The sequence below is a fragment of the Physella acuta genome, unplaced genomic scaffold, assembly GCF_028476545.2.
Source record: "Physella acuta isolate Inbredline_101_S28 unplaced genomic scaffold, ASM2847654v3 ptg000148l, whole genome shotgun sequence".
NCBI classification, from domain to species: Eukaryota; Metazoa; Mollusca; class Gastropoda; family Physidae; genus Physella; species Physella acuta.
In genome coordinates, this window is record NW_026731667.1 from 251185 (window position 1) to 275265 (window position 24081).

General features: G+C 37.7%; 1 protein-coding gene across 1 annotated transcript in view; it reads left to right on the forward strand.

Moving 5' to 3' along the window:
* Window positions 1-846: 846 nt before the first annotated feature.
* The window catches only part of LOC131935548 (N-acetylgalactosaminyltransferase 7), a 70711-nt gene continuing 47476 nt past the window's right edge, over window positions 847-24081 (forward strand). Inside the window, exons 1-10 of the mRNA XM_059291997.1 lie at window positions 847-974; window positions 11791-11978; window positions 13604-13799; window positions 14486-14624; window positions 15457-15623; window positions 15974-16181; window positions 16768-16941; window positions 17974-18091; window positions 19121-19249; window positions 19621-19842. Of these exons, the coding sequence (XP_059147980.1) occupies window positions 11838-11978; window positions 13604-13799; window positions 14486-14624; window positions 15457-15623; window positions 15974-16181; window positions 16768-16941; window positions 17974-18091; window positions 19121-19249; window positions 19621-19842 (1494 nt within the window). The 5' untranslated portion in view covers window positions 847-974; window positions 11791-11837. The remainder of the gene's footprint in view (window positions 975-11790; window positions 11979-13603; window positions 13800-14485; window positions 14625-15456; window positions 15624-15973; window positions 16182-16767; window positions 16942-17973; window positions 18092-19120; window positions 19250-19620; window positions 19843-24081) is intronic.

The window sequence follows — 24081 nt, forward strand, 5'->3', positions numbered from 1 at the left end:
TGAAAAACTCTGTTCGCAAACAAAAGGGACTACTGAATGAGGTTGACCGATCCCCGCTCCTTGACTGGACTGTAAAGACAATATTACAACTTTATAAATAAATTGCGCACGGCTTTATACAAGTTGTACACTAGTATGCTTTCCAAAATTGGTACATTTTAGGAATTGATTATTATAATACAGGTACAAGATAAGCAATCAAATCGCCGCACGATTAGGAATAATAAACCACTATGTAGGCACAGTGGCGTAGCGAGGTGGGGTGTCACCCGGTGCGGCACTTAACGGTGTCACCCCCCCCCCAGAGGCGTAGCGACTCTTCCCGTGGACAAACTTTCAAACTTTCGATGTGCACCCCCTCACACTTTCGATTAGCACCCCCCCTCAAGTTTTTCTCTCTATATATTTTGCTATTTTTTGCCTTGGTGTCACCCCCCTAAATGGTGTCACCCGGTGCGGTCCGCACCCCGCCCCCCCCCTCGCTACGCCTCTGTGTAGGCATAATTCTAAATGTCATAAAATTTCATCTTGTTTTAATAGTAACATAATTTGAGTATTTTTGTCATTTATTTTAATTAAAAATCAGTAAAATCTACTTTCATGATCATAACCGTATACATAATAAAAACACCCAAAATTTGCTATTGATTTTCTAAAGGTAGCATAAATTCAAAGTTTCTTGAAACTTGACATAACAGGTCATAGGATCTACGATGGTGTTCAGTGTTGAGTGTTGTGTAGGAATAAAAACCTGCTTTTATTTTAATAAATTTTATTAGGTTTAGATTTACAAGACACCGGTGTCAGGCAAAGGGAGACCACTATAAGAAATGTAACAAAAATCTGTTTTTGTAATGGTATTTTTCTCCCCCGTACAACGTCACCTTTTCCAGTATTACTATTATAAAATTGATATGTCTAGATTTTAGATTAAGTGTGCTTGATTAAGAGAAGAGAAGTATTGCAAGTTAAAAGTAAGTTCAACATGAATCTTCTAATACTCAATATGAATCAATATGTTTGAATATATATTAATTATATTTACTCAAAGGTAAAACTCCATTTTAGCGTATTTATTTTAATATTTATTCTCCGCTTGTCGTTTACCTGCAGTTGAGCGTATTTTATTATAATAACCGAAACACATCAAAACATTAGGAAAACACGATTTATTTATTTGTATTGTATTGTTGTTTTCACAAATAAATAAAAAGGAATAGGCCCTAGGGCCTATTTAAAAAAAAACACGACTTGTTTATTTGTATTGTATTTTTTAAAGGCATTTGTCTCTCATGGTGAAACTGATACACTGTTAATTATTCTGTATGATATTTTTGTATTTATGCAATAAATGTAGGCCTACAAACTCTGTGTTTTTTAATTTGACTGTTTTGCCAAAACTGAAAAACATATTTTACTAGGCCTATAGACTAGAGTTGAATGTTATTTAAATTCATAGTAAATCTACCATCCTTCCCAATATTTTGATATAGATCTATGTATCAAGTATGATTTTTTTGTATGAGTAAATTTCTGACATTTAAAAAAAATGATGTGGGGTTGTCCATAAATGACGCCACACTCGTAGGGGAGAGGGAGGTCCGCAATTTTGTGACTGTAAGTGACAGAGGGGAGGAGGGCAGAGGCGTAGCGACCCTTCCCGGGGAAAAACTTTTCAATTTGCACCCCCCTCAACCTTTCAATTTATTTTTCCAACCCATTTTGGCGCCCCCTGAGGTCGGCGCCCGGGGACATATGTCCCTGCCCCGCTATGCTACTGGAGGGGGTAGGTAAAAATCGTTTTTAAAAAGCGTGACGTCATTTATGGATGATCCCTGTAGTAAATTTGTATTATTTAGCTATTCGTTTTACTATTTAAATTCATGCATCACGATTGCATTTTTAAAATGCGAAATAACGTATGAAATTTAGTGTCTAACACTATTTTCTTTTAAAATGGCAACGTGAGTTGTTACACTTTCTTTAACACTCCAAGCCATCCCTCACCAAATTCCACCACCCCCGCCCCACTTTCGGCAGCATTATTAGTCACACTTTTTGACGATTTTTACCTCCCCCCTCCCCTCCGTCACACGTTGTCACAAAAACCCAGACACCCCCCCCTCTAAAATAACATCACACCTCAGCCTCTGTCAAAATAGAGTATTTTAATCAACTCCTATTACAATTTATTAAAACAGTTTTCTAAAACGCGAGATAACGTCTAGAATTTGCTTTCTAACATTGCTTTTTTATAATGCAAAAGTGTGACGTCGCACCATCTGAACACTCCCTCCCCCTCATCACACACCGTCACAAAATTACGGACCCCCCCCCCCCCCTACAGTGTGACGTAATTTATGGACGACCCCTTATGCCTTTTAATTCTTTTATTCTGTTAGTTGACATTGGAACACTTATTTGTACAAAGTGTGCATCTCTATTTTTGCAACCAACAAACAAAGGATATTAGTCAGTCTCTTTGTTGTTTTTATTCATTTGTTAAAACAAAAATACAAAATAAAAAAATAAGTCGTTTTTTTTTAATATTCATTTTTATTCATTTATGAAAAACAACAATACAATACAAATATTAAATTCGTGTTTCCTAATGTTTTGGTGTGTTTCGGTTATTATAATAAAATACGCTCAACTGGAGGTAAACAAGCAACGGAGAATAAAATACGCTAAAATGGAGTTTTACCTTACTCAAATTATACTCAACAGGCCTACTGTATCTAATCTAGATTCTAGATCTAGATCTATTACTTTTTCAACCAGAAAAAAAAAAAAAAAGAAATAAAAAAAAAATAAAAAAAAATTACTTTTTCAACTTTTTGGTAATCTATCGTTTTTAGGTAGCCTAAGTAAAATCGCCCGCGGCTAGTAATGTACACAAAAGTTAACTCATCGTCAAGGCTTTAATAGAAGTATATTAATATTGTGATATATTTGTGTCAAATATTATAGATAAATGAATAATAAACCTAAATCAATGGCTAAATTATAGCTAAATAATATATATCAATATATCAATGTGAACATATTCAATATAAGCAAGACATTAAGTAAAAGGTACGTAAAATCGCCCGCGACTAGTAATAGTAATGTGAAAAACAGGTGACTCCTTAAATTTTAATAATTATTTCACATTTTGAGGAGGATTTATGTTTTGAAAAATACAATCGTGCTTCCTTGTTTCATTTATGTACCTGTTTTTAAACAATTAAAACTTTTCAGTAATAAATGAAGACTAATAGTAATAAGTAAGTGATATTTCCAACAGATGCAACCATGCTCATTTACTATAGCAGCCATCTTGTTTATTGTTTTTAATTGTAAACTTATAGCGCAGGATTCAGGGGAAGCCACTCTAACTTACAGATGGCTGCTTTTTATATAGCAAATCCTGCTTGCAAGCACTGCTGTTTATTAAAGTTAATTTCTTACCTATATTAATATATTTAGCCACTGATTAAGGTTTATTATTCATGTATCTATAATATTTGACACAAATATATCACAATATACTTCTATTTAAGCCGTGTCAAAGGGGTAAGTTATTTGTAAATGGCTGTGGCTTTTGTGCTCATTAAGCATCATATTCATAAACCTTGCACTGCCTGGTGTTTGTGAATTTATAAAATTTTCAATTAAAGAGCATTCTTAAGGTACAAAAAGATTTTAGTTTGATCATTATAGTGAGGATACAATTTTATCTGATGTCAGAACATGTGCATGATGTGATATAAATTACCACTTCTATATATATATATATACTAGGCATGCTGCCCAGCTTCGCTTAGGCTTTCGAAAACATTGAGAATTTGAATGCTTAATTAATTCGCCCGAGGGTCGGTCTACGACCTCAAGAGTTATGAAGAGGTTCCTCCGTGGACATTTTTTTTTAATTTATAGCTCATATAAGGTACCGGTCAGTCGAGGTCAGTTTTGACCCCCTCATCGTAGACTTTTCGGCCAACCGGCCCCCGTGTTCTGTCGCCCCAAGGCAAGATCCTGCCAAATTTGAAGCGCCTGCGGCGCCGGGAAGTGCCCTATCGGACACCCGACAATCTAGATCTAGATCTAGATTCCTAAAAGAATTTTTTTTTTAAGTTTAGCCCGAGCATAATTAAAAAAAATACATTAACCAAGTTGACTTGGTGTGTCTCGAACCCGCACCACCTGAGTGGTTTAATGTACACTAACATCTCCGCTATTTAGGCACCTTATAATATTCGGAGAATGAAACACGTATTTTAAAATCTTAACTTACGCGAATATGCCTATTCTTTCAAATTAATTTTTTTATCTCAAATTAGCCAGTTCCAAACAAAGATTTTGTATAAAATAAATAAGTCTTGAAATAGTTTAGTCCTAATATAGAAATTTATTTTTGGAATTGATTTTAGAGAAGTTAGAGTCTAAATCTAGATCTTAGCGTCTACGTCTAGATCTAGTCTAGTTATTGCGTAGATTTAGATTTAGATTTAGAATCTAGTCTAGATCTAGAATCCAAATACATAAAATAAATTTTATGAGTTTAGGCCGGAAAAATTGTATTGTATACATTTCATAGTGTACGTAGATCTAAATCAAATTTGAATGAAATAGTTCATTTCTTTTTATTCAAAACACAGCAGATGACGTCATTAGTTAATGTATAAGCAATAGCGACGTCACAGTTTTATGCGTTCTTTTTCACATGTATTAATGCTTTTCCGGTTGCATAAATAATACTGTTTCTCTACATTCGAATACGCCTTTAATTTTTATTTTTCTTCTTTAAGTAAAATTGTGGTTATACATTTAAAACATCTAACATATTATTTTCAACAAAAGTCCGTAAAAAGTTCTCGATATATCGCTGCCGATTCTGACGTGATGTCCGGCGAAAAATTTTTGCGGACAGAGAAAGAGAGAGAGAGAGAGAAGAGCGCACATGGCCTTTTATAAATTAGGATATATATATATAATTCTCTTCATGGGGACCTTGCGGGACACCACCACCAAGACGTAAGCACGCCTAGCAGCCCCCTCTCTTCCTCTATAGGCATATTGCTACCACCCCCACCCCCCACCAGTCTGGCGAGCTGTGGTTCACGCCAAATGTTTACAATCGTAGTGACGGCTATTAGGGGCAGATAATTTAGTTTGAAACAATTTTAAACTTAGGGGAGGTAACTAAGAGGAGGCTGCTTTCACAGGGGGGTAGGGGTAAAGGAGGGTGGGGTGGTGGTTTATCGTCCTTAACGAACTACTCATAGTGTTTTAAAGCAAATATTTACAGAGGCAGCATTGGTTGTGTCGAATTCACAAATTATGAATTACTGAAAAGTAGAAAATAAAACAACTAAATAACGTCGTATGCTACGCCGCGGGTTGGCTCTTATAGTTATAATGAATGCAAGAAGAGCAACTTATTTTGTTCAAAAAGTGGACTGCAGGTTTTGCAAGTGGCATCCTCAAATATCAGTTTTTAGAGACGGTTTAATTTTCTCACCTATTTGAATATTGCGTAGAATAAATTTTAAAACATTTTTAAAAATTCTTATGTTATTAATATATTATTGTTTATTTTTGTGTGGAACCAAAGTACTAGGGAAATTAAAAGTTGAAATTCTTGACGCTGTTATATCCCTTTATATAGGTATAATTTAGCGGGAAAACTTTTTATTAATTTTCTCACTTAATTGAAAAAAGTTAACTATAAATTTTAAAGGAATTTTTCTTTTATCTAATGATTTCTTCGTTTATTTTTGTGTGTAGTTGTAGAACGGGGGCAATTAAAAGTGTAAATTCTTGACACTGTTACGTCCCTTTAATAATTAAAATTGAGGAGTAAACACATTCAATTTACTAACCCCTAAATATGACATTTATGAAAATCTGGTATTTTTTTTCTTATTCAACCGCTTTAAAAAATTTATAGTTTATAAGAGGCCAGTCACCCTTGGTCAGTTTTCTGTCACTATAAAAACGATTATTGAGATGACTCTAATTTTCCCCTTAAAAAGAGAGTGAACTTTGTCAAGAGCAATTTCCCTGCAACTTACCTGCAAGCACCTAATATAATAGGTGTGAGTAACAAACAAACCAAACATCACCCACTTTGCTTTTATAGATATAGATTAGTATTACTATAGTATTTGGCCTAACCAACTAGAGCTTGTGAAAATCTATTCATACATTAATCATTAATCTAATAACTAAATAGGCCTGCTAATATAAACTAGGTCAGGCCCTAATTTATTATTATTAATACTTTAATAGACTTACAATAAATAGTAAAGTAATAGACTAATAACAAATTGGTCATCTAAAACTGTTCACTAGGTCAGGCCCTAATTTATTATTATTAATAGACTCACCAATAATAAATAGTAAAGTAATAGACTAACAACAAATTGGTCATCTAAAACTGTTCACTAGGTCAGACAAGATCTAATAAGGTAGCGCTGTTTAAAAAAAAAAGAATAGCACCTGGATTTGAACCTAATCCTTGTAAAAAGACAGTACAGTATTGAGTCAGCAGATCAACTTTTCCTGCTGCAAAATAAAGCCTTCTTAATTTTTTTACTTTCTCGTATATACGAAGTATAGAGAAAGTATTGTAATCGTGCACAAAAATCACTTGAAATTTTAACAATTTTCACCGTATTACACCTCAGTCCTTCTTCACATCCGAAGTATAGAGGACTTATTTTAATCGGGCAAAAATTATCAATCCAGATTTATCAAAATTGAAAGGTTTTATGCGTAATCCAGTCTGAAAAACTGGGCTTTGCAATTCTGTCCGTATGTCTGTGTGTGTGTCTGTGTGTGTGTCTGTGTGTAAACACGATTACTTGAGTACCGTTACAGCTAGGTTGATGAAATTTCATATATAAGTATTTTATCAAAATCGTAGATCCGTATCAACTTTTGAGCGATTTCCGATAACCGGAAGTGGTATTTTTTCTACTTTGAATTTTTCAAAAGCCTATAACTTGAGTACTATTTCAGATAGATAAATGAAGTTTCAGATGTGAGTAAAAGATCTAATTTTCTACCTTCTGTTAAATTTTGAGTAATTTCCGTTGACCGGAAGTGATAATTTCCGCTACTTCCGATTTCTCAAAAAACTAATGTAAATTTTTAAAGTACTAATAATATTGCGCACTAGTATGCACTTTTTTGTTTGGCGTTCACTTGGTGTGCAATTCTTTTGTCTACGAGATTTTATTCTATTTTTAAAACTTTAAGTATTTAAAATGTATAAAAAATTATGTCTATAGCCCGAGTTCCCATCCCCTGTTATATAAGATTATTCGAGAAAGTTTAGAGGAGATCACTCCCGGTTTATTTCTCTAGTTAGTCTTATCAAATGTTTTTTTAGATGTTGTAAATTGTGTGTAAATAAAGTGTTATTACTGCCATTTCTCACATTCTGGTACTAAGTCTATAAGCTTATATTTAAGTAAGTAAAGTTGTTGATAGCTTGGCTCATGAGTGGTAGATTTGTTGATAGCTTGGCTCACTGAGTGGTAGATTTGTTGATAGCTTGGCTCAGTTAGTGCTAGATTTGTTGATAGCTTGGCTCATGAGTGGTAGATTTGTTGATAGCTTGGCTCATGAGTGGTAGATTTGTTGATAGCTTGGCTTATGAGTGGTAGATTTGTTGATAGCTTGGCTCAGTTAGTGGTAGATTTGTTGATAGCTTGGCTCAGTTAGTGGTAGATTTGTTGATAGCTTGGCTCATGAGTGGTAGATTTATTGATAGCTTGGCTCATGAGTGGTAGATTTGTTGATAGCTTGGCTCGTGAGTGGTAGATTTGTTGATAGCTTGGCTCACTGAATGGTAGATTTGTTGATAGCTTGGCTCACTGAATGGTAGATTTGTTGATAGCTTGGCTCAGTTAGTGGTAGATTAGTTGATAGCTTGGCTCATGAGTGGTAGATTTGTTGATAGCTTGGCTCAGTTAGTGGTAGATTTGTTGATAGCTTGGCTCAGTTAGTGGTAGATTTGTTGATAGCTTGGCTCAGTTAGTGGTAGATTAGTTGATAGCTTGGCTCAGTTAGTGGTAGATTTGTTGATAGCTTGGCTCAGTTAGTGGTAGATTAGTTGATAGCTTGGCTCATGAGTGGTAGATTTGTTGATAGCTTGGCTCAGTTAGTGGTAGATTTGTTGATAGCTTGGCTCAGTTAGTGGTAGATTAGTTGATAGCTTGGCTCATGAGTGGTAGATTTGTTGATAGCTTGGCTCAGTTAGTGGTAGATTTGTTGATAGCTTGGCTCATGAGTGGTAGATTTATTGATAGCTTGGCTCATGAGTGGTAGATTTGTTGATAGCTTGGCTCGTGAGTGGTAGATTTGTTGATAGCTTGGCTCACTGAATGGTAGATTTGTTGATAGCTTGGCTCACTGAATGGTAGATTTGTTGATAGCTTGGCTCAGTTAGTGGTAGATTAGTTGATAGCTTGGCTCATGAGTGGTAGATTTGTTGATAGCTTGGCTCAGTTAGTGGTAGATTTGTTGATAGCTTGGCTCAGTTAGTGGTAGATTTGTTGATAGCTTGGCTCACTGAATGGTAGATTTGTTGATAGCTTGGCTCAGTTAGTGGTAGATTTGTTGATAGCTTGGCTCAGTTAGTGGTAGATTAGTTGATAGCTTGGCTCATGAGTGGTAGATTTGTTGATAGCTTGGCTCAGTTAGTGGTAGATTTGTTGATAGCTTGGCTCATGAGTGGTAGATTTGTTGATAGCTTGGCTCAGTTAGTGGTAGATTTGTTGATAGCTTGGCTCATGAGTGGTAGATTTGTTGATAGCTTGGCTCACTGAATGGTAGATTTGTTGATAGCTTGGCTCATGAGTGGTAGATTTGTTGATAGCTTGGCTCATGAGTGGTAGATTTGTTGATAGCTTGGCTCACTGAATGGTAGATTTGTTGATAGCTTGGCTCATGAGTGGTAGATTTGTTGATAGCTTGGCTCATGAGTGGTAGATTTGTTGATAGCTTGGCTCATGAGTGGTAGATTTGTTGATAGCTTGGCTCATGAGTGGTAGATTTGTTGATAGCTTGGCTCACTGAATGGTAGATTTGTTGATAGCTTGGCTCATGAGTGGTAGATTTGTTGATAGCTTGGCTCATGAGTGGTAGATTTGTTGATAGCTTGGCTCACTGAATGGTAGATTTGTTGATAGCTTGGCTCATGAGTGGTAGATTTGTTGATAGCTTGGCTCATGAGTGGTGGATTTGTTGATAGCTTGGCTCACTGAATGGTAGATTTGTTGATAGCTTGGTTCAGTTAGTGGTAGATTAGTTGATAGCTTGGCTCATGAGTGGTAGATTTGTTGATAGCTTGGTTCAGTTAGTGGTAGATTTGTTGATAGCTTGGCTCATGAGTGGTAGATTTGTTGATAGCTTGGTTCAGTTAGTGGTAGATTTGTTGATAGCTTGGTTCAGTTAGTGGTAGATTTGTTGATAGCTTGGCTCATGAGTGGTAGATTTGTTGATAGCTTGGTTCAGTTAGTGGTAGATTAGTTGATAGCTTGGTTGAACAAGTTAAAGAACCACACAGTTTGTACACACAGTTGATTTACTTGGTCTCTAAATTTAACTGCAATATGGAGAAAAATGGGATAACTTTGAGATATTGTAGTTTAGAAAGCCATCATAAACACATAAACGCAAGATTAGCCAGCTGAGATTTATTTAATACTCAACTGTTACATATTGATTTCCTCCATTTCTTTGTGTGTTGTCTCACCCAAGTTTGTATGTTGAAGCTGTCATCTCACATGCTGTTCTCATGTGAGTTGTTGACAAAAGGGATACAATTTCAGCTGAGGTTTCCCCACATATTTCGTGTGTTAGAACAGTCTAGTAGTTATTCAAAATCTATTTCTGGAGTATGATTCAGTCATTTGTGTTTGATAGATGATTTGGTCAGTTCTGTTGGTTGACCAATCATTTGTGTGGGATTATTCATGATTTAGTCCAAACATTTAGTTTGTACCCACTTATTACAAGGCACAAACTCTTCTTTCACTAAAACCATGTATATTGCCTTATAGTTTGTACCCACTTATTACAAGGCACAAACTCTTCTCTCACTAAAACCATGTATATTGCCTTATAGTTTGTACACACTTATTACAAGGCACAAACTCTTCTCTCACTAAAACCATGTATATTGCCTTATAGTTTGTACCCACTTATTACAAGGCACAAACTCTTCTCTCACTAAAACCATGTATATTGCCTTATAGTTTGTACACACTTATTACAAGGCACAAACTCTTCTCTCACTAAAACCATGTATATTGCCTTATAGTTTGTACCCACTTATTACAAGGCACAAACTCTTCTCTCACTAAAACCATGTATATTGCCTTATAGTTTGTACACACTTATTACAAGGCACAAACTCTTCTCTCACTAAAACCATGTATATTGCCTTATAGTTTGTACACACTTATTACAAGGCACAAACTCTTCTCTCACTAAAACCATGTATATTGCCTTATAGTTTGTACACACTTATTACAAGGCACAAACTCTTCTCTCACTAAAACCATGTATATTGCCTTATAGTTTGTACACACTTATTACAAGGCACAAACTCTTCTCTCACTAAAACCATGTATATTGCCTTATAGTTTGTACACACTTATTACAAGGCACAAACTCTTCTTTCACTAAAACATGTATATTGCCTTATAGTTTGTACCCACTTATTACAAGGCACAAACTCTTCTCTCACTAAAACCATGTATATTGCCTTATAGTTTGTACACACTTATTACAAGGCACAAACTCTTCTTTCACTAAAACATGTATATTGCCTTATAGTTTGTACCCACTTATTACAAGGCACAAACTCTTCTCTCACTAAAACCATGTATATTGCCTTATAGTTTGTACACACTTATTTCAAGGCACAAACTCTTCTCTCACTAAAACCATGTATATTGCCTTATAGTTTGTACACACTTATTACAAGGCACAAACTCTTCTCTCACTAAAACCATGTATATTGCCTTATAGTTTGTACACACTTATTACAAGGCACAAACTCTTCTTTCACTAAAACATGTATATTGCCTTATAGTTTGTACACACTTATTACAAGGCACAAACTCTTCTTTCACTAAAACATGTATATTGCCTTATAGTTTGTACACACTTATTACAAGGCACAAACTCTTCTCTCACTAAAACCATGTATATTGCCTTATAGTTTGTACACACTTATTACAAGGCACAAACTCTTCTCTCACTAAAACCATGTATATTGCCTTATAGTTTGTACACACTTATTACAAGACACAAACTCTTCTCTCACTAAAACCATGTATATTGCCTTATAGTTTGTACACACTTATTACAAGACACAAACTCTTCTCTCACTAAAACCATGTATATTGCCTTATAGTTTGTACACACTTATTACAAGACACAAACTCTTCTCTCACTAAAACCATGTATATTGCCTTATAAAGTAGAAGCCACTGGTGCAGATTGGCCTCTAGTGCAATGTGTCTCATGTATTTGTAAAAAAAAATTGTGTTATCTATAGATTAGAAAGGTAAACAGAGTTTGTGTTGTGTAATGACAATTTGTGTTGTGTAATGACAATTTAAGTTGTGTAATGACAGTTTGTGTTGTGTTATGAGTTGCGTAAGACAATTTGTGCTGTGTAATGACAAATGACAGTTTGTGTAATGACAAATGACAGTTTGTGTAATGACAAATGACAGTTTGTGTTGTAGATGAGAGGTAGATGTATGATTTTCTTTCTTTCGTTAGGCCCCCCTCCCACCTGTGCTGTGTCGTCCCACTAGTACAGTGGCACAATGAGGGTGGTACAGCTGAAACTGAAACAGATTGTCAAGTTGGGGATTGCTGCGTCATGTCTGCTCTGTCTTGTCATCATCATAACCAAGATGGTGGCTGGCCCTGAGAAAAAGATGAACCCACACATGGAGAAGATTGCAGTGAGTTGATCAGTCAGCATTTATAGAATCATGTATAGAGTTGGTTTAACATCACTAGTGCTGACATTGGTTTAACATCACTAGTGCTGACATTGGTTTAATGTCACTAGTGCTGACATTGGTTTAACATCACTAGTGCTGACATTGGTTTAACATCACTAGTGCTGACATTGGTTTAACATCACTAGTGCTGACATTGGTTTAACATCACTAGTGCTGACATTGGTTTAACATCACTAGTGCTGACATTGGTTTAACATCACTAGTGCTGACATTGGTTTAACATCACTAGTGCTGACATTGGTTTAACATCACTAGTGCTGACATTGGTTTAACATCACTAGTGTTGACATTGGTTTAACATCACTAGTGCTGACATTGGTTTAACATCACTAGTGCTGACATTGGTTTAACATCACTAGTGCTGACATTGGTTTAACATCACTAGTGCTGACATTGGTTTAACATCACTAGTGCTGACATTGGTTTAACATCACTAGTGCTGACATTGGTTTAACATCACTAGTGCTGACATTGGTTTAACATCACTAGTGTTGACATTGGTTTAACATCACTAGTGTTGACATTGGTTTAACATCACTAGTGCTGACATTGGTTTAACATCACTAGTGCTGACATTGGTTTAACATCACTAGTGCAGACATTGGTTTAACATCACTAGTGCTGACATTGGTTTAACATCACTAGTGTTGACATTGGTTTAACATCACTAGTGCTGACATTGGTTTAACATCACTAGTGTTGACATTGGTTTAACATCACTAGTGCTGACATTGGTTTAACATCACTAGTGCTGACATTGGTTTAACATCACTAGTGCTGACGTTGGTTTAACGTCACTAGTGCTGACGTTGGTTTAACATCACTAGTGTTGACATTGGTTTAACATCACTAGTGCTGACATTGGTTTAACATCACTAGTGCTGACATTGGTTTAACATCACTAGTGCTGACATTGGTTTAACATCACTAGTGCTGACATTGGTTTAACATCACTAGTGCTGACATTGGTTTAACATCACTAGTGCTGACATTGGTTTAACATCACTAGTGCTGACATTGGTTTAACATCACTAGTGTTGACATTGGTTTAACATCACTAGTGCTGACATTGGTTTAACATCACTAGTGCTGACATTGGTTTAACATCACTAGTGCTGACATTGGTTTAACATCACTAGTGCAGACATTGGTTTAACATCACTAGTGCTGACATTGGTTTAACATCACTAGTGTTGACATTGGTTTAACATGACTAGTGCTGACATTGGTTTAACATCACTAGTGCTGACATTGGTTTAACATCACTAGTGCTGACATTGGTTTAACATCACTAGTGCTGACATTGGTTTAACATCACTAGTGCTGACATTGGTTTAACATCACTAGTGCTGACATTGGTTTAACATCACTAGTGTTGACATTGGTTTAACATCACTAGTGCTGACATTGGTTTAACATCACTAGTGCTGACATTGGTTTAACATCACTAGTGCTGACATTGGTTTAACATCACTAGTGCTGACATTGGTTTAACATGACTAGTGCTGACTGTTTGCCCAGCCGCCCTGTTGTTACCTAGAGAATGTCTTGTCACTGTCCAGGATGTGTTGCCACCCCCTGGCCTCCAGAACTGGAACCTGCAACTGAACCCATTTGCTGACAACATGCAGCCGCCAGTCAAAAGGGAGAACAATGATGAGAACCCATTTCCTAAGAAGGAGTATGGCCCTGCTGCTGTCTTTAAGGACAATGTCTTGGGCAATTATGAACCTCCAGAAATAAAACAATATGGACCAGGTCAGTTTTCACATTTATTTCTTCTACCACTGGTCAGTTTTCACATTGATTTCTTCTACCACTGGTCAGTTTTCACGTTTATTTCTTCTACCACTATGGACCTGGTCAGTTTTCACGTTTATTTCTTCTACCACTATGGACCTGGTCAGTTTTCACATTTATTTCCCCTCCCACTATGGACCCGGTCAGTTTTCACATTTATTTCTTCTATCACTGGTCAGTTTTCACATTTATTTCTTTTACCACTAAGAACCAGATCAGTTTTCACATTTATTTCTTCTACCACTAAGAACCAGGTCAGTTTTCACATTTATTTCTTCTATCACTGGTCAGTTTTCACATTTATTTCTTCTACCACTGGTAAGTTTTCACATTTATTTCCTCTCCCACTATAGACCTGGTCAGTTTTCACATTTATTTCTTCTACCACTATGGACCTGGTCAGTTCTCATGTTTATTTCTTCTAACACTGGTCAGTTTTCACATTTATTTCTTCTACCACTGGTCAGTTTTCACATTTATTTCCTCTCCCACTGGTCAGTTTTCACATTATTTCTTCTACCACTATAGACCTGGTCAGTTTTCACATTTATTTCCTCTCCCACTGGTCAGTTTTCACATATATTACTTCTACCACTAAGAACCAGGTCAGTTTTCACATTGATTTCCTCTCCCACCCCGTACAGGTGAGGAAGGCAAGCCTGTGGTGGTCAGTCTGGAGGAGAAGACAGAAGCTGACCGGCAGGTGAGAGAGTATGGTTTCAACATGGTGGCCAGTGACAAGGTGGCCATGAACAGGACCATCCCTGACACTCGCATGCCTGAGTAGGTTTTAGACTTTCTACTTGTAACTTTAGACTTTCTACTTGTAACTTTAGACTTTCTATTTGCAGCTTTTAGACTTTCTACTTGTAACTTTAGACTTTCTATTTGCAGTTTTTAGACTTTCTACTTGTAACTTTAGACTTTCTACTTGTAACTTTAGACTTTCTATTTGCAGCTTTTAGACTTTCTACTTGTAACTTTAGACTTTCTACTTGTAACTTTAGACTTTCTACTTGTAACTTTAGACTTTCTATTTGTAACTTTAGACTTTCTATTTGTAACTTTAGACTTTCTATTTGCAGCTTTAAGACTTTCTACTTGTAACTTTAGACTTTCTATTTGCAGCTTTTAGACTTTCTACTTGTAACTTTAGACTTTCTACTTGTAACTTTAGACTTTCTACTTGTAACTTTAGACTTTCTATTTGCAGCTTTTAGATTTTCTACTTGTAACTTTAGACTTTCTACTTGTAACTTTAGACTTTCTATTTGCAGCTTTTAGACTTTCTACTTGTAACTTTAGACTTTCTACTTGTAACTTTAGACTTTCTATTTGCAGCTTTTAGACTTTCTACTTGTAACTTTAGACTTTCTATTTGCAGCTTTTAGACTTTCTACTTGTAACTTTAGACTTTCTACTTGTAACTTTTAGTTTCTACTTTCTGATGTAATACAACTACCAATGCTGTGATGCCAACACTTACTGTTGTCACTACACTACATACTGCCATTAGCCTACATTGACCTGTTTTGTTCTAGATCCCAGTAGCCTACATTGGGCTGTTTTGTTCTAGATTACTGTTATGACCCTGTATTGACCTGTTTTGTTCTAGATGCAAGTACTGGCATTACCCTGAAGAGCTGCCTACAGCCAGTGTTATTTTAGTGTTTTTCAATGAAGGCTGGTCTACACTGATTCGCACAGTGCACAGTGTTATACACACCACACCTCCACGGCTTCTGAAAGAAGTGGTCCTCATAGATGATGGTAGCGATTATGGTAATATCTTTGGCAATTTTAATAACCATTCTTATACACATTTTACTTACCATTTTATATGTTTGTATTTTACTTGTTTTTTCTCTGAATTTTACATTGTTAAAAACTATATTTTGCTTTAATACTTTATATTAAACTAGCTGTCCTGGCAAGGCCCTGCACCGGCTAATGTGTAAAACCTATCTGTAAAGGACAGTGAATTGTGTGCTTATTAAGCAGTATATAATACTTATAAAGATATTACACACTGAGGATCAAGAGTTTTTTTCCACAAACATACAGAGCAAGATTTCCTCTATATATAAGATTGTGTGTTCGTTTACGTTAAATAACTTTTTTTTTTTGACTAGATTTCTTGCAAGCCAAGCTGGAAGCTTATATCCAACAGTTCAATGGCTTGGTCAAGTTGTTTAGAAATCCTGAACGTCTTGGTCTGATCACAGCTAGAACCAAAGGTGCTGAACACTCCACAGGGGAGGTGATCGTTTTCTTAGATGCTCATTGTGAGTGTAATAAAAATTGGTTACCTCCCCTCCTAGCCAGGATTAAATATGACAGGTGAGGGATAGCACTTAACAATATTTGATTTCTGTCTTAAAATGTCACCCAGAATGGCTTGTAATTTTTGTCTTAAAATGTCACCCAGAATGGCTTGTAATTTCTGTCTTAAAATGTCACCCAGAATGGCTTGTAATTTCTGTCTTAAAATGTCACCCAGAATGGCTTGTAATTTCTGTCTTAAAATGTCACCCAGAATGGCTTGTAATTTCTGTCTTAAAATGTCACCCAGAATGGCTTGTAATTTCTGTCTTAAAATGTCACCCAGAATGGCTTGTAATTTCTGTCTTAAAATGTCACCCAGAATGGCTTGTAATTTCTGTCTTAAAATGTCACCCAGAATGGCTTGTAATTTCTGTCTTAAAATGTCACCCAGAATGGCTTGTAATTTCTGTCTTAAAATGTCACCCAGAATGGCTTGTAATTTCTGTCTTAAAATGTCACCCAGAATGGCTTGTAATTTCTATCTTAAAATGTCACATGGCTCATAATTTCTGTCTTAAAATGTCACCCAGAATGGCTTGTAATTTCTGTCTTAAAATGTCACATGGCTCATAATTTCTTGTTGATCAACCACCGTATGTAGAACAATTCTGGCAGTTCCTATTGTGGACGGCATCAACTGGGATACAATGGCTTACTACCCTGTCTATGACAACCATCACCACAGAGGAATCTTTGAGTGGGGCTTTCTCTACAAGGAAGGGCTAGTACCTGAGAGGGTGTTGAACCAGAGGGCACACCCCAGTGAGCCCTATGCGTAAGTCATGTAGCTCCAGTCTCATCTAAGTCATGTAGCTCCTCTCATACTTAAGTCATGTAGCTCCAGTCATACCTAAGTAATGTAGCTCCAGTCATACCTGTCTAAGTAATGTAGCTCCAGTCATACCTAAGTCATGTAGCTCCAGTCATACCTAAGTCATGTAGCTCCTGTCATACCTAAGTCATGTAGCTCTAGTCATACCTAAATCATGTAGCTCCAGTCATACCTAAGTCATGTAGCTCCAGTCATACCTGTCTAAGTAATGTAGCTCCAGTCATACCTGTCTAAGTAATGTAGCTCCAGTCATACCTAAGTCATGTAGCTCCAGTCATACCTGTCTAAGTAATGTAGCTCCAGTCATACCTAAGTCATGTAGCTCCAGTCATACCTAAGTCATGTAGCTCCAGTCATACCTAAGTCATCTTGCAATGGGTCATGAAAGTAGTCTCCAAGATACACAAAAGACTTTCAGCAGCAGTGCTTGTGATTGTTTATACATAATAATAAAATAGATGTTACTTTAACCATTTACCAACCTGGGCAGCAAACTTATTTTACTTCCCCTATGGCCGATGTTTATACATAATAATAAAATAGATGTTACTTTAACCATTTACCAGCCTGGGCATCAAACTTATTTTACTTCCCCTATGGCCGGCAAAAAGATGATGCATTTTTCAACCCTGTCACTTTTTAAAAATAATAAAAAAAAATAAGCACTTATGTTAAAAAAAATAACATAAAAAGCACTATTTACGCAAATGGGTCCAAGTTTATTATGCATGAGGTTAAATAGCTGAATAATTTACTAATAATTAATAAAAATAACACCAATCCCAGAAAAATGTAAACAAAACACAAAATTTATTTAAATGCTAAAAAAATTCAGCTACATGTAAATAAACGTACTATACATAGTTGGACGACCGTGGGTGCACTGGACTGTACCAAGCAAAAAATTGTACATGAATGAATTTTACTTTCTAATTAAAACAAAAGTGGTTAAGTAAAAAAAATGTTTTGTTTTAGCTCCCCTACTCATGCTGGAGGTCTGCTGGCCATGGACAGAGCTTATTTCTTTGAGCTCGGAGCTTATGACCCTGGTCTGAAGATTTGGGGTGGAGAAAACTATGAACTTGCTTTTAAGGTCAATTTTTTTATGTTGTTGTTTTACTGGCAATTTCATAAAGTAAATTTTTTAATGTTGTTTTACTCCCAATTTCACAAGATAAATTTTTTATGTTGTTGTCTGATGTTCCTAGTGAAATGTCTGATGTTCCCAGTGAAATGTCTGATGTTCCCAGTGAAATGTCTGATGTTTGAAATGTCTGATGTTCCCAGTGAAATCACAAATGTCTAATGTTCCCAGTGAAATGTCTGATGTTCCCTGTGAAATGCCTGATGTTCCAAGTGAAATGTCTGATGTTCCCAGTGAAATGTCTGATGTTCCCAGTGAAATGCCTGATGTTCCCAGTGAAATGTCTGATGTTGCCAGTGAAATGCCTGATGTTCCCAGTGAAACATCTGATGTTCCCAGTGAAATGCCTGATGTTCCCAGTAAAATGCCTGATGTTCCCAGTAAAATGTCTGATGTTGCCAGTGAAATGCCTGATGTTCCCAGTAAAATGCCTGATGTTCCCAGTAAAATGTCTGATGTTCCCAGTGAAATGTCTGATGTTCCCAGTGAAATGCCTGATGTTCCCAGTGAAATGTCTGATGTTCCCAGTAAAATGTCTGATGTTCCCAGTGAAATGTCTGATGTTCCCAGTGAAATGCCTGATGTTCCCAGTGAAATGTCTGATGTTCCCAGTAAAATGTCTGATGTTCCCAGTGAAATGTCTGATGTTCCCAGTGAAATGCCTGATGTTCCCAGTGAAATGTCTGATGTTCCCAGTAAAATGTCTGATGTTCCCAGTAAAATGTCTGATGTTCCCAGTGAAATGCCTGATGTTGCCAGTGAAATGTCTGATGTTCCCAGTGAAATGTCTGATGTTCCCAGTGAAATGCCTGATGTTCCCAGTGAAATGTCTGATGTTCCCAGTGAAATGTCTGATGTTCCCAGTAAAATGTCTGATGTTCCCTGTGAAATGCCTGATGTTCCCAGTGAAATGTCTGATGTTCCCAGTGAAATGTCTGATGTTCCCAGTGATGTAACAGCCTGTTGTTCTACCTGCAGGTCTGGATGTGTGGTGGGAGCTCAGAGTGGGTTCCCTGCTCACGTGTGGGGCACATCTACAGGGGACCCAGAACTGGAGGGGCACCTAAGAAACGTCAGCCAGAACCCAAAGTTCCACACTCATATGCTGTGAGTCATTAGCTGATAGTGTATGCTGTAACAGCTTAACTTACTATGGCATTGAGTTAAGGATGCTGTGAGTCATTAGCTGATAGTTTATGCTGTAACAGCTTAACTTACTATGGCATTGAGTTAAGGATGCTGTGAGTCATTAGCTGATAGTTTATGCTGTAAGAGCTTAACTTACTATGGCATTGAGCTAAGGATGCTGTGAGTCATTAGCTGATAGTTTATGCTGTAACAGCTTAACTTACTATGGCATTGAGTTAAGGATGCTGTGAGTCATTAGCTGATAGTTTATGCTATAAGAGCTTAACTTACCAAGAGTAGCCAAAGAAGGTAGACAACTGTTACGACATGTTCTATTTTTGTCTGACCAGAACTACCTGCGGGTGGTGGAGGTGTGGATGGAGGATGAATTCAAAGAATATTTCTACACACGGGAGCCATGGTTACGTGGGGCACCATTTGGGGATGTCAGCCAACAGGTGAAAATGAAGAGAGAAAAAAATTGCAAAAGTTTCCGCTGGTTCATGGACAATGTTGCCTTTGATGTTTATGACAAGTTTCCACCTTTACCACCAAATGTAGCGTGGGGGGAGGTAAGTGTACATGTTTAGATACATTGTCCAAATCTTAATCAGTTCACGGTTAAAGTAGATTAATGTTGTACTTCATGAAGGATAAAATAATATGCCTCGCTGTGTACTGGGTAGACACTTAAGTAAATGTGAGGCTACTATAGACTGATAATTTAGTGAGACTACTATAGACTGATAATTTAGTGAGACTACTATAGACTGATAATTTAGTGAGACTACTATAGACTGATAACTTAGTGAGACTACTATAGACTGATAACTTAGTGAGACTACTATAGACTGATAACTTAGTGAGACTACTATAGACTGATAACTTAGTGAGACTACTATAGACTGATAACTTAGTGAGACTACTATAGACTGATAATTTAGTGAGACTACTATAGACTGATAATTTAGTGAGACTACTATAGACTGATAACTTAGTGAGACTACTATAGACTAATAATTTAGTGAGACTACTTTAGACTGATAATTTAGTGAGACTACTATAGAATGATAATTTAGTGAGACTACTATAGACTGATAACTTAGTGAGACTACTATAGACTAATAATTTAGTGAGACTACTTTAGACTGATAATTTAGTGAGACTACTATAGAATGATAATTTAGTGAGACTACTATAGACTAATAATTATGTGAGACTACTATAGACTGATAATTTAGTGAGGCTACTATAGACTGATAATTTAGTGAGACTACTATAGACTGATAATTAAGTGAGACTACTATAGACTGATAGTTTAGTGAGGCTACTATAGACTGATAATTTAGTGAAACTACTATAGACTAATAATTTAGTGAGGCTACTATAGACTGATAATTTAGTGAGGCTACTATGAACTGGTACTTTAATTAAACCACTATAAACTTTAATAATTAAATTAAAATAAAAAGGGTTAAAGTTAGACTTGTGTAACATGTTGACTGAGACTAGACCATCAGACAGAAGACTAGACCATCAGACAGTACATGTTGACTGAGGAGACTAGACCATCAGACAGTACATGCTGACTGAGGAGACTAGACCATCAGACAGTACATGCTGACTGAGGAGACTAGACCATCAGACAGTACATGTTGACTGAGGAGACTAGACCATCAGACAGTACATGCTGACTGAGGAGACTAGACCATCAGACAGTACATGCTGACTGAGGAGACTAGACCATCAGACAGTACATGCTGACTGAGATTAGACCATCAGACAGTACATGACTGAGGAGACTAGACCATCAGACAGTACATGCTGACTGAGGAGACTAGACCATCAGACAGTACATGCTGACTGAGGAAACTAGACCATCAGACAGTACATGCTGACTGAGGAGACTAGACCATCAGACAGTACATGTTGACTGAGGAGACTAGACCATCAGACAGTACATGTTGACTGAGGAGACTAGACCATCAGACAGTACATGCTGACTGAGGAGATTAGACCATCAGACAGTACATGCTGACTGAGGAGACTAGACCATCAGACAGTACATGCTGACTGAGGAGACTAGACCATCAGACAGTACATGTTGACTGAGGAGACTAGACCATCAGACAGTACATGCTGACTGAGGAGATTAGACCATCAGACAGTACATGCTGACTGAGGAGACTAGACCATCAGACAGTACATGCTGACTGAGGAGACTAGACCATCAGACAGTACATGTTGACTGAGGAGACTAGACCATCAGACAGTACATGCTGACTGAGGAGACTAGACCATCAGACAGTACATGCTGACTGAGGAGACTAGACCATCAGACAGTACATGTTGACTGAGGAGACTAGACCATCAGACAGTACATGTTGACTGAGGAGACTAGACCATCAGACAGTACATGTTGACTGAGACTAGACCATCAGACAGTACATGCTGACTGAGGAGACTAGACCATCAGACAGTACATGTTGACTGAGGAGACTAGACCATCAGACAGTACATGCTGACTGAGGAGACTAGACCATCAGACAGTACATGCTGACTGAGACTAGACCATCAGACAGTACATGTTGACTGAGACTAGACCATCAGACAGTACATGTTGACTGAGATTAGACCATCAGACAGTACATGCTGACTGAGGAGACTAGACCATCAGACAGTACATGCTGACTGAGGAGACTAGACCATCAGACAGTACATGTTGACTGAGGAGACTAGACCATCAGACAGTACATGTTGACTGAGGAGACTAGACCATCAGACAGTACATGCTGACTGAGGAGACTAGACCATCAGACAGTACATGCTGACTGAGATTAGACCATCAGACAGTACATGTTGACTGAGGAGACTAGACCATCAGACAGTACATGCTGACTGAGGAGACTAGACCATCAGACAGTACATGTTGACTGAGGAGACTAGACCATCAGACAGTACATGCTGACTGAGGAGACTAGACCATCAGACAGTACATGTTGACTGAGACTAGACCATCAGACAGTACATGTTGACTGAGGAGACTAGACCATCAGACAGTACATGCTGACTGAGGAGACTAGACCATCAGACAGTACATGTTGACTGAGACTAGACCATCAGACAGTACATGTTGACTGAGGAGACTAGACCATCAGACAGTACATGCTGACTGAGGAGACTAGACCATCAGACAGTACATGCTGACTGAGACTAGACCATCAGACAGTACATGTTGACTGAGACTAGACCATCAGACAGTACATGTTGACTGAGGAGACTAGACCATCAGACAGTACATGTTGACTGAGACTAGACCATCAGACAGTACATGTTGACTGAGACTAGACCATCAGACAATACATGTTGACTGAGACTAGACCATCAGACAGTACATGTTGACTGAGGAGACTAGACCATCAGACAGTACATGTTGACTGAGACTAGACCATCAGACAGTACATGTTGACTGAGGAGACTGGACCATCAGACAGTACATGCTGACTGAGGAGACTAGACCATCAGACAGTACATGTTGACTGAGACCATCAGACAGTACATGTTGACTGAGGAGACTAGACCATCAGACAGTACTTGTTGACTGAGGAGACTAGACCATCAGACAGTACATGCTGACTGAGGAGACTAGACCATCAGACAGTACATGCTGACTGAGATTAGACCATCAGACAGTACATGCTGACTGAGGAGACTAGACCATCAGACAGTACATGCTGACTGAGGAGATTAGACCATCAGACAGTACATGCTGACTGAGGAGACTAGACCATCAGACAGTACATGCTGACTGAGGAGACTAGACCATCAGACAGTACATGTTGACTGAGGAGACTAGACCATCAGACAGTACATGCTGACTGAGGAGACTAGACCATCAGACAGTACATGCTGACTGAGGAGACTAGACCATCAGACAGTACATGTTGACTGAGGAGACTCGACCATCAGACAGTACATGTTGACTGAGGAGACTAGACCATCAGACAGTACATGTTGACTGAGACTAGACCATCAGACAGTACATGCTGACTGAGGAGACTAGACCATCAGACAGTACATGTTGACTGAGGAGACTAGACCATCAGACAGTACATGCTGACTGAGGAGACTAGACCATCAGACAGTACATGCTGACTGAGACTAGACCATCAGACAGTACATGTTGACTGAGACTAGACCATCAGACAGTACATGTTGACTGAGATTAGACCATCAGACAGTACATGCTGACTGAGGAGACTAGACCATCAGACAGTACATGCTGACTGAGGAGACTAGACCATCAGACAGTACATGCTGACTGAGGAGACTAGACCATCAGACAGTACATGTTGACTGAGGAGACTAGACCATCAGACAGTACATGTTGACTGAGGAGACTAGACCATCAGACAGTACATGCTGACTGAGGAGACTAGACCATCAGACAGTACATGCTGACTGAGATTAGACCATCAGACAGTACATGTTGACTGAGGAGACTAGACCATCAGACAGTACATGCTGACTGAGGAGACTAGACCATCAGACAGTACATGTTGACTGAGGAGACTAGACCATCAGACAGTACATGCTGACTGAGGAGACTAGACCATCAGACAGTACATGTTGACTGAGACTAGACCATCAGACAGTACATGTTGACTGAGGAGACTAGACCATCAGACAGTACATGCTGACTGAGGAGACTAGACCATCAGACAGTACATGCTGACTGAGACTAGACCATCAGACAGTACATGTTAACTGAGACTAGACCATCAGACAGTACATGTTGACTGAGGAGACTA